The sequence below is a fragment of the Melanotaenia boesemani genome, chromosome 8 (assembly GCF_017639745.1).
Source record: "Melanotaenia boesemani isolate fMelBoe1 chromosome 8, fMelBoe1.pri, whole genome shotgun sequence".
Lineage (NCBI taxonomy): Eukaryota > Metazoa > Chordata > Actinopteri > Atheriniformes > Melanotaeniidae > Melanotaenia > Melanotaenia boesemani.
The window spans coordinates 31827866-31839016 of NC_055689.1; the positions used below are offsets into that span (position 1 = coordinate 31827866).

The 11151-nt window shown below is 43.9% G+C and overlaps 1 protein-coding gene across 1 annotated transcript; it reads left to right on the forward strand.

The window, feature by feature from the left end:
* The first annotated feature begins 275 nt into the window (after positions 1 to 275).
* On the forward strand, positions 276 to 6467 carry LOC121644064. Its single transcript, XM_041991765.1, has 2 exons — positions 276 to 335; positions 369 to 6467. Exon 2 carries the CDS (start codon positions 535 to 537, stop codon positions 1627 to 1629), a length of 1095 nt encoding a protein of 364 aa, XP_041847699.1. The 5' UTR covers positions 276 to 335; positions 369 to 534; the 3' UTR covers positions 1630 to 6467.
* The last annotated feature ends 4684 nt before the right edge of the window (positions 6468 to 11151 follow it).

Here is an 11151-nt window from a genome sequence, read left to right on the forward strand (position 1 = left end):
GTCCTTAAGAGATATTTTTTTGACGCATAGGCAGTCCTAAAGAATACAGAGACAAATACATTTTAAATTAGTTTCTTTACCTTCCTTTTGTCTTTCTGTTGTTTATTCAATTTTCAAAGCATTTATCTCTTATTTTTTTTTTGGTTTTGTTTTTCTTCGGCTACTTAAAATGGAACAAACACATACAAGGAGAACAGCTACACAAGAACTAGGACACGAACATCCCCTACTGAAGGCTGAAATAGAACAAACATCAAAACTGTGGTCAGAGCTGAATTGATTATCGGACCAGAGACGACCAGAACACTGAGGTCGGCCAAAGCAAAAGACAAGACTCCAATAAAGGACAGAGTTGAGTGGGACCCGATCGACGGAGAACCCAAATGGGTGGAGACACCAGGAGCACAAAAGGTCAAGTTTAAGAAAACTGATAAGTCAAATACACACGCTAAAACTACAAAGACTACAGGAGTCAACGTGAACCGAGTACAGGAAAAAGGACACCTGAGAGGAAGACTGACACTTCAGACCGACATGAACAAAGATTTAGAAGAAACAATGGAAGAACCAGAAAACATGGAGGACACAGAGGAGGAGGAAAGAGAAGACGAGGAACCGCAAACCAGTCAGATGCAACCCCTTATAGCGAAAGGAAGACAAATATATTATCAACCCTTCCCTAACGTCGATATCGATATCCTCATATCCAAGCTCCCCAGATTGGAAGCAGGAGCAAATAAATGGATCCTAATCCTGGCAAACCTATGCGAAGGAAAAATTCTTTCCCTGGGAGACATTAAGGCGATCTTAGCCCGAACGGTAGGAGTCCTGGAAATGTATAACATCTTTGAGTCAGCAGAACTGGCCAACGTGGCAAGAACCCAAATACATGATGCAGATTTTTTTAACAACTACAAAGAAGACATCTGGCAAGAACTACGAAGAAGATATCCCCTGAGAATCTCAATTGACTCAATATCATTAGGAACACTTAATGATACGGATGACCCCATGGCCTTTATTTACCAAGCCAGACGTGAATGGATAACAGAAACGGGAAATATGCCAGAAGTTGACAACGTCCACTCTTCCATGTTCCGCAGAAAAATCATCCAGGCCCTCCCTGCCCCAATACAAGACAAACTACTGGACACAGTTGGAATCTTCAATATGACATTCGAGATGTTTACAGATAACGTCACACATGTAATCCAAAGATACAGGGAACAGAAACAGAAATTGGCAAAACAAGATGGAGAGGCCATCAGAAAATTAACACAATTACAGATCCAAGACAAACAGGATGAGAAAAAACGGATCAAAGCAGTGATGACGATGCAACCACAACAACAGACCGTAACAAACAACCAAAATAATGAAGGAAGGAGATTCCAAGGACCAGCCCCATACAGACCGGGGGGACAATTCGGACCAGAAGGACCACGGCCAAGGAGAAGAAACGACATAAAATGCAGGAACTGCGAAAAATGGGGCCACTATGCTAGAGACTGTCGTTTACAGACAATCTGCAAAAGATGCAAGAGACAAGGCCACATGGCAAGAGACTGCCGAGCGCAGATGACCCAGGGTCCAGTGAACCCATACAGAGGACCACCACGGGACTTCTGATTAACTAAAGATGACAAAAGCTACATCCAAGCCCTGATAACGAACCCAATGGAACAAGATCCAATCATCCAAGTAACCATAAACGGAAAAAATCTACCATTCCTGGCAGACTCAGGAGCAACATTCTCATCAATAAAAAATGAACTGGCAGGAGAATTACAGAGATCCAACAAATTCATTTTTGCAGTGGGCTTACTTGGCGAAGCAACAAAAATGCAATTTTCCACACCAGTTGACATAACGGTCCAGAACAAAACAATAAAAATTCCCCTCCTCATTTCAGAAAACACACCTGTTAATCTACTAGGAAGAAATGCTTTGTGCAGGCTACAGGTGGCCATCATCTGCACACCCAAAGGAGTGAAGTTGGAACCAATCCAAGAAATGCAGGTCCAACAAACCGAAATGGACCAAACACCAACAGTTTACTGGCTGGGGGACATCAGTGATGAACTTTTGAGGCCAACAGAGATGTGGAAACAATACATGATGAAAATCATCCCAAAAGCCAGACCACCTACCTGCCCAACCCACTGCACACTTAAATACCTTCAAGATCCTCCCACAGCGGATGACTGGACCAAAGAACAACCAGACAGGGTTAACCTAACATCAACAGCCATCATCATCGGACCGCAAGGAGCAGCAATGAGTATCGAACCCAACGCCTACCTAACAAAAGAATTTGAGGTTCCAGACAGCGTCCCCCACATCACAATACTCATAAATGAAGGGAACACTTCTAAAGAGTTGGGGCCAATGATGAAAGAAGCCGGAAAACTACGGATATGGACACACAAGGAAAACCATATCATGGAGAGCCAAGATGGAAGGTTCCTGAAAATAATGACGGACGCTCAAGGAGATGCAAGACCAGAAGTAATCCTGCTACCATGCAATGGACCTACAAGGGACCCAAAACGACTGATGAAGGAAGAAATGCTGTCAATCGTTCCATCCGAACTGTGGGCGAAAAGTGACACAGATGTCGGACTGATGAAAAATGCACAACCAGTCTCAATCAAGCTGAAAGAAAACACCACCCTCCCATTTGTGCCACAATACCCGCTGTCAGATCATGTGCTAGAAGGAACCAGCAGAACTCTACAGAAACTGGAGGAACTAGGAGTGGTGGCAGAAGAAATGTATCCAGTAACGAACACCCCAATCTGGCCGATTGAAAAACCGGGAAGGAAGGAAGTCAGACTGACAAACGACCTGAGGAGACTGAACGAAATTGTTGAAGATATAGACACAGACATTCCAAATCCCTACATCCTGTTATGTAACTTGATACCAAATCACAAGATCTTCACGGTAATTGACTTATGCTCGGCATTTCACAGTGTAAGGCTTCACCCCGACAGCCAACACCTGTTTGGATTTAAATACGGGCACAAACACTTCAAATATCTCAGGCTGCCTCAGGGTCTTAAAATATCACCAGCCATTTTTAACGACCTTTTGAGAAAAGACCTGGAACAGATCAAAGAAAAGATCAACAGCACAATCTTAATCTACTGCGATGACATTTTGGTTTCTGCACAGGACAGAGAAACATGCCACAAAGACTCAATCACACTTTTGACCCATCTAGCAGAAGGGGGACACAGAGCATCACTGCGCAATACTGCCAAGAAAAGTTGAATACTTAGGCAGGTTGATTTCACAGGGGGAAAAAGCCACACTCCCTTCACAGATCGAAGCAATTACAAAAATGCCAAAGCCGAGAACAGTTAAAGAAATGATGACGTTTCTAGGAATGGCAGCATACAATTTAGACTGGATCGATAGGTGCACAGTCATTATTAAACCATTGAGAGACCTCATAAAAGAAGAAGATGTTCGTAATCCAAAACATCCTTGTGTGTCACTGGGTATTTTAGACGTTGAGTTCTATGGGATTAAGTTAAGTCGGAGTGTTTGTGTTAGAGCTGGGCTAGGTTAACGTTTTATGTTGTGACAACAGTCACTTTGGTTATGGATCTGCTACTTTTATTTGGTTTTTAGCTCACCACCAAGTGGCAATGGTGCTTCGTTACACTCGGTGTGTGTTGGTATAGGGTTTGTTTGTTCTTTTTGCAGGTCCGCTAACCCCAGCTCATCTTATATTTTAAAGGTGGTCATTCAGTATCAGGGGAAATGTAAATGAGAAGGGCTTTTATTTTAACTTACCACCTGTCTATACCCCTGAGCCGGGTCGTACAGCCATGCAGACAACATCAACACTAGCAACAGCAGATTATAAGATGCCATTTCTGCTATATGTCTCATGTTGGAACAATCGTGCAAGCAGAGTCCTAGTACAAAATAGGATAGGCAGGAGTACACAATACATAACCTATTACACAGTAGCTCTGTCACCAGTAGAAATCGGACTCCCAATAGGTTGTGTACAACTGGCAGCAGTACATCTGATCTATGGGAAAAAGCCTCGGTTATTACCAGGGGGTACAGGGTAGATAAACTAAGATCCGATTTGGAAGCTAAACAGTTATACTGGGCACATGAGAAATTTTACATGGATGGCTCATGCTACAGAACATTAAAAGGTTTGGCATCGGGATATGCTGTGGTCCGACACGACCCTCAAACAAACAGGTTCGAAGTTTAGAAGCGCAAAAAGCTCAACAACCGTGCTCCGCGCAAAAAGCCAAACTTAAAGCGTTAATCCGAGCACGCGAACTAGCCGAGGGGAAACACGTAACGACGTACACGGACTCCGCGAATTGCCACTCCTTTGTACATTTGTTCACAGGAATGTGGAAGAACCGCAGCTTCCAAAGATCCGACGGAACACCTGTACAAGCACGCGGAAGAAATCAAACAACTACCGGTAGCACGGATGAAACCAAAAACTATTGCAATAGTGAAATGCGAAGCGCACGTAAAAAGTTATCGGCGAACAAGCAGCTGCGCGAGCCTGCAGGCCGTGACTGAGACAGCGACTTTCTGACCTGGAAGACAAAACGACCATAACAGACGTTGTACTGACGCAACAAAATGCACCTGAGACACAAAAAGATGGTGGAGACAGAGGGGGGCACAGATGGACAATGAACAGGTATGGCGGACTTATGACGGACTTACCGTGCTCCCAGACGACCTTAAGACTTGGTTGATAAGGGAAGGTCATCCAGTGAGTCATGACTCCAAATCTCAGGTAAGAGCAAGGATCCACAACTAGGGTTTTTGGGGGTACAACCTGCATGCCCATGTAGAGAACTACATCGCACGGTGTGAGGTTTGTATAAAGAATAATGTCCGAAAGTCCCTGAAACCAACCCCAGGAACTTTCCCCTTGAGAGGCCCCTTTTCAGAACTGGTGATCGATTTCATCGACCTGATACAAAGAGTCCAAGGAAAAAGGTATGTTTTGGTGGCCGTGTGCAGATTTACGAAGTGGGTTGAGGCAACTCCGACCCGCCGTAAATCTGCCGAAGAGGTCGCAAAATTTCTGATCAGAGAAGTCATCCCCCGTTTTGGAATTCCAGATCGGATTTCATCCGATAACGGGAAAGAGTTTGTTGGAAAAGTCCTAAGCCTTGTTTTGCAGGGTTTACAAATTTCACAACGACTGGGCAGCGTCTACCACCCCAAGTCGCAAGGACAGGTCGAAAGGATCAACAGAGTGTTGAAAAACAAACTCCGAAAGATATGTGAGAGCACGGGGTTGACATGGCTCGACGCTTTGCCAATAGCTTTGATGCATATCAGAGGTACGCATAACCGCGAGCTGAGATTAACCCCACATGAGCTACTAACTGGACGAGCGATGCCAACCCCGCTGTTTCGAACGTATAAAGGAGCCTCTCTGGACACACTGAACAATGAACTAAGGGAGTATGTGAAACAATTGATTAAAGTGCAGGATAGTTTGGTGTCACATGTTCTCTCTGTGCAGGAAAACGATTCTAGAAGGGAGTTGGAGGAGGAGCCAAAGATCAAACCAGGAGATCTCGTGTACGTGAAGGTGTTCCGCAGACAGTGGAACAGGCCGAGGCGGGAGGGGCCGTACGAAGTCACACGAGCCACCAGAACCGCAGTTCAGGTCAAAGGGAAACCGACCTGGTTTCACCTATCCCACTGCACGCCAGCATCCGCGACACGAGCAGATGATGACAGCCAAAGGGGCTCTCCCGAGTCTCTGGCTCCTGGTCATGGGTCTCATGTTGTATCAGGGGGGCCGGGCACAGCAGCCAGAGATGGTCCGGCCTCCTGAACCAGATCCCGGACGGGACCTGGTCCAACCTAACCAATGCCTGCTACAGCTGTGTTGATCAAAATACCCCTGAAGGGGTACTTGCCCATTGAAAGCAGAGTTTTCCCTTGCCCCACCTTCAGCTCCATGCATGGCAGGCCAGTGTGGAGACTCCATGACACACGAGGTGTCAGAGGGTGGAGAGTTATAGACTGGAAACCGGTTGGAGAAAAGAAAGAAGGGACTGAAATGATTAAGTACAGTCATGAAGTGATGAACAAATGAATAATGTCATGTATAACATCTGTTTGATTAATAGGCGGGGACCGTAGGATGTCGATGGATTCAATTCTTTACACGCTTATGTTTATTAATCAAAACACAATTTTAAAGGTCAAGATACTTCACATAATACATATAGGAGATGCGTCGTTAATTAAGGGAGGAGCAGACGGTTAAACAGCGCGAGAGGGTGGAAGTAAAAGACCGGGGTGGAAGAATCGGGGAAGGTAGTTCTGGATACAGAGTATACTGCTTAGGAGGATGACCCCAGACCCCGGGTCATCGAGTAGATGGCTCTGTGAGGGTGCAAGTCCAATGTGTACCCAAGCAGAGGGTCATATGTCGTTTTTCCTTACAGGAAACCACACTGAAGGTTTTTTCCGGCATATACTAAGCAGTAGAAAGTGTCCAGTAACCGAAATTGGGGTTTTACGTCAATGAGGGACAGACGTAGGGATCGTATGGCGCCGGACTGAGCTATCAGCCAGCCGAGTCCATAGGATCATCAGAGCATGAATGAGTGTGGATGGGAGGCAGAATGATGGGTTAACAATGTTATCAGATATTTAGACATGTAATCGGTATAATCATATTAAGTAATCAACTATATATCATGTGTGTTTTATATTGAAGTTTTTAGCAGCTTGCAGGCCCACATCAGAGTTATATTACGATGATAGTCAGCAGAAGAAGAAGGATAACACGGTTTGACAATGGTCATAGAAAAATGACCAGAGGGTGGAGTCTGTGGAGGAAAAGTCAGTAAAGATACTGTGCTGTGGAGAGAAGTCAGTTGAGGACACTGTTCGCAGGATGACCTTTAAAAAAAAAACAGCGTACGTGAGCAGCTGGCCGGGATCAGATCCAGGAGAACAGAATGACCAAAAAAGGGTTCCGAGAAAGAGCTGGGAAGAACGCCAGCCATTTCCCGGATCAGGAATGTTGTAAGGATGGTTATGTGTGTGTATGTGTGTGAAAGGTCTGATAGGAAACAGATGTGAGGATAGAAACTTCTAGTAGGTTTTGGAAGGAAAGGAGGGGTCGAAAGCGAGCTTAAAGGGTCCTGTCAGTTCGTGTGGTCTGAATTCACCAGCAGCCTTTGTGCACTGCAATAAACCACTTAAAGAAAAGTATTGGAGTCAGATTCTCTTTAACGCGCGAGTGAAGTTAACTGTCAAAGCAGGAGCCGACCGGGGGAGAGGGAGAGAAGGGGAAAAGAGATTTCAGCAGGGAGGCACGCGCCTTCACGTGGACGGAGCACGGTCTCGGAGTAGAGGGAACTCGACCGGGCAAAAGCCACAACACTGTCTTTATGATGCCAGAAGTCAAAACCATCAAAGGTCAAATATGCAGCAGAGAAACTTCCAGACCACTTGTCCTGGTCAGCACATGCTCCATCATACTGCTACCAGGTCTCTGAGAAGCTTCAGGAACACATTCTGTATTTACTGCTCTGAAAATAATGACATTACAGCTTTGTACATGTATTTAATAAAATAACAAGTAAGAACTAAATAAAATGTCATTGTGTTGCTTTAAAGTCTCCAAAGCTTTGAATTGAGTTAATCGTGTTAAATTCCTCAAACTACAAGAGGGACTGAAGTCTTTTTGCAGCACTGATATCAAACCATGGAGGCCACATGGTGGTAGCAGAATACCTGCAGCCTCCCTGCTGACCAGTGTGGTAGAAAAATGAGTTACCAAGAATCTGGATGAGTGAAGTTTAACAAAGTTTATCGCAGAAAAGAAAAATAAAGACTTGTACGAGGGCATGGCATCTGACCCACACTTGGTTGCAGGAGGCTCCGAAGATGAAAAACAAAGGAAAGCTGTTTTGTGTTGTCATGGTGACCTGAATGACTAGATAAGCACCTGTGTACATGGTGATAACATCCTCCATCTGTAAAAGTTTATCCCAAACTATTGTTAGTGTCAATTTCATGTTTGATTTGGAAACTGGTACCGCTCTGTATTAATTATTATAGTGCACTTGCCTGTGGTATTGCAGAGAAAACGACCAAAATATAATTTTATCTGCATCAATGTGTGTTTGTTGTATTGATATTTAAGGTTTTCTTTCTTTTACTTAAACTAATTTCCATAAAATTACATCTGCTTACAGTTAGAAGAGGAGCTCCTTTAATTTTACCTTAATTTCCATTTATTTATCAGCATTTCTCTATGTGTTAGGGATTCATCTTCTTGTAAGCTATTTATTTTTAATTCATCTGCTTTCAGACAGATTTCAGATCCTTAGTTCACTTGGTTGAAATCATAGACTGTAAAAGATGGACGGATGACGTCACCCACAGGTTTCTGAAAAGCTGAATTGAAGCTCATTGGGCGGTTCCCACTGTCTTTGCAGCGTCACGTCTGTTGTCATTCCCAGAAAATCCAAAAATGGGCAAAGAGGTGGAGCTGAGAGGGGGACTATGAAGGTGGGGGTGGATGATTGACAACCGTCAAACTCTGAGCTGCCTGTAGCTAAGAGCTAACCGAGCTAACCCGGAGCTAACGGTAGCTAACCAGCTGACAGAGGTAGACGGGCTAAAGCCAAGGCGCGCTGTTAGCCGTGGTTGTGCTGCACTCAATCAAAAGGATACGCCCCTAATTTGCCGAATTTCAAAATAAAATAACATCCAAACGAATGAGTTAGAAAAAAATTCACCCCCTTCACAGCTGTCATGATGGAAAACTTGACCTATTAATCCTAAAATGTTTTTTGTACCAGTTTTTAAACATATTTATTTCTGCTGTGAAGTTGGTCTTTTTAACACTAGAAGTCCCAGAGAGGGGTCAATTGACCTTTCTACCTTTACAACCCAGAGATGGGTCGATTGACCAGTAGGATTTTAGCTAAAATCCTGTCTTAAGCTGCGAACAGCTTCTTTTGTTTGTAGACGAGTCAATTACTGGCACACCCCAGGAGGGCGCATACTTAGGGGAGACACTGTAGACTCTTGAAACTGGACTGTCAACTTTTGCCCAAAGCTTGGCTTGAGACACTGCTTGGTCCCCTGAGTATGAGATTGGAGTAGACCTCAAACAGATTCAGAAAGGTTTTCCTGCATTCTAGTATATTTCAAATAATTAAAAATATATTTGATATGATATATGATATATACCTCCTCGACACATTTGTGTGCTTTTAGAAGAAAAAAAAAAAGATAATCATTGTGGGCCTTCAATAAAAAAGCAAACAATTTAGAATGATATGACAAAATGATGAATTCATATTTTTTTAAAAAATCACTTTAAAAGGTCCAGCTCTCCTCTTTTCATACAAATGAAAAAATACAAATTTTTCAGAATTTTTTACCAATTTTTCAAACTTTCTAACCCAATGTTCATGTACCTTATGTCCAAAAAGCCCAAGCAATGAACAATTTTGAATATTTAAAATGAACATTTTTTGATTGTGGTGGTACAGGCAGGGTCTGTGAGTAAAATGTCCAGAAGCATTAGTGTCTAAGTCAAGAGGGCATAAATGTCAACATGACAAAGATATAAAAGAACAACTGTGAATTTTTTCCAATGCTTTTTATTTTTGTCATAAAAAAAACAACAAAACAGTTAAAATAATGCAAGTAATGAAACAATTTCACAAATATTTACACAAGGCTACAGTGGCATGCCCTTGTGTGAATGGCTTTTCTGCTCTTTCAGCAGTCCGTCTGTGCTAAGTCCAAACATGCTTGGCACTTCCATGGTATCTCCATCCTGCATTTGCCACATGTGTATTTGTAGCAGTCAACACATCTTACAGTTGCGCAATTGTTCTTGCATCGATGGTTGACCTGACATTTTGCCCTTTTCCCAGGGCTAGGTGTGGGAGGTTGCTGCTGAAGCAGTTGCTCCTTATGTGCCTTCTTCTGACTCACATGAGAGTTGGCCAACTCTTTCGCGAGCTCAACCAGGAAGTCCACTCTTCTCTCCTGCACTCCGGTGCATTCCTTATGAAGAACATGAGCGTTCCGTGCCGCCATGTCGATCATGTTGTAGAACACGGCGACTGGCCATCTCCGTGTTCCTGCACGCACGCTGTACTCCCGCACCATCTGGTCCATCACATCCACACCACACTTTGTGGTGTTGTATTGTGTGACAGTGTTTGGCTTCCTTTTGGTGGTATTCTCAGTCTCAACCACATTGTGCATGCTGCTGAGAAGATAGACAGTCTTTTTCCGTTTCGGCGCATATACTGTGAGTGTTGCACCAGTGGTGGAAAACACTCGAGTGGTGAATTTAGTGTGGTCCTTCAGTCTAGTTGACTGAGGAATTTCCCGGCGAATCTTGTTGACTGTGCCAAGGATGGTGGTTTTCCGGCTAAGCAGTCGTTGCGCAAGGGACAGCGATGTAAAAAAATTGTCTGTTGTTACAGTTCTGCCCTTATCCATGAACGGCTCCATCAGCCTCATCACTACACTCTCAGAGAGTCTCTCTCCACTGGGACGACTGGGGTCCTTGCCAAGATATGGCAGGATATTGCAAATGTACTTTGATTTCAAGTCACAAGCCAGCCAAAACTTAATGCCAAATTTGTCCGGTTTTGTTGCAATGTACTGCAGAAAACTGCAGCGAGTCTTTGTCGGGAAAAGCTGTTCATCAATAGTGATGTGTCGACCAGGGTTATAAGATCTGATGCAGTTATTGACAAAAGATTCCCACAGATTAGAAATTGCAGCAAACTTATTTGTCTCCACTCGCTCACTGCGTGTGAACATGTTATCAAAGCGTAGGTGTTGCATGATGTTTTGGAAGCGCTTTCGGGCCATAGTAGCAATGATTCGTGGGTTTCCCAGCTCTGCTGACCAATTGTCACGTAGTGATGGAACTTTCTTCACCCCCCGCAAGATAATAATTGCAATAAATGCCATTAGTTCTGGGAGGTTCATGAACCAATCTGCCTGCTCCTTTTGCCGTGCATGCTGAATGGTCCATTCTTGAATGCTACGAAGCATTTCAAGTGTTATAAAACAGAAGAAGCTTTGAAGACGAGTCCGGATACTTCTTCTGGCCTTAGCAGTTGGCTCTCCATC

Excerpts from the sequence above, each read along its gene's own strand:
- LOC121644064 (XM_041991765.1), top strand. The coding sequence starts at position 535 with ATGAACAAAGATTTAGAAGAAACAATGGAAGAACCAGAAAACATGGAG.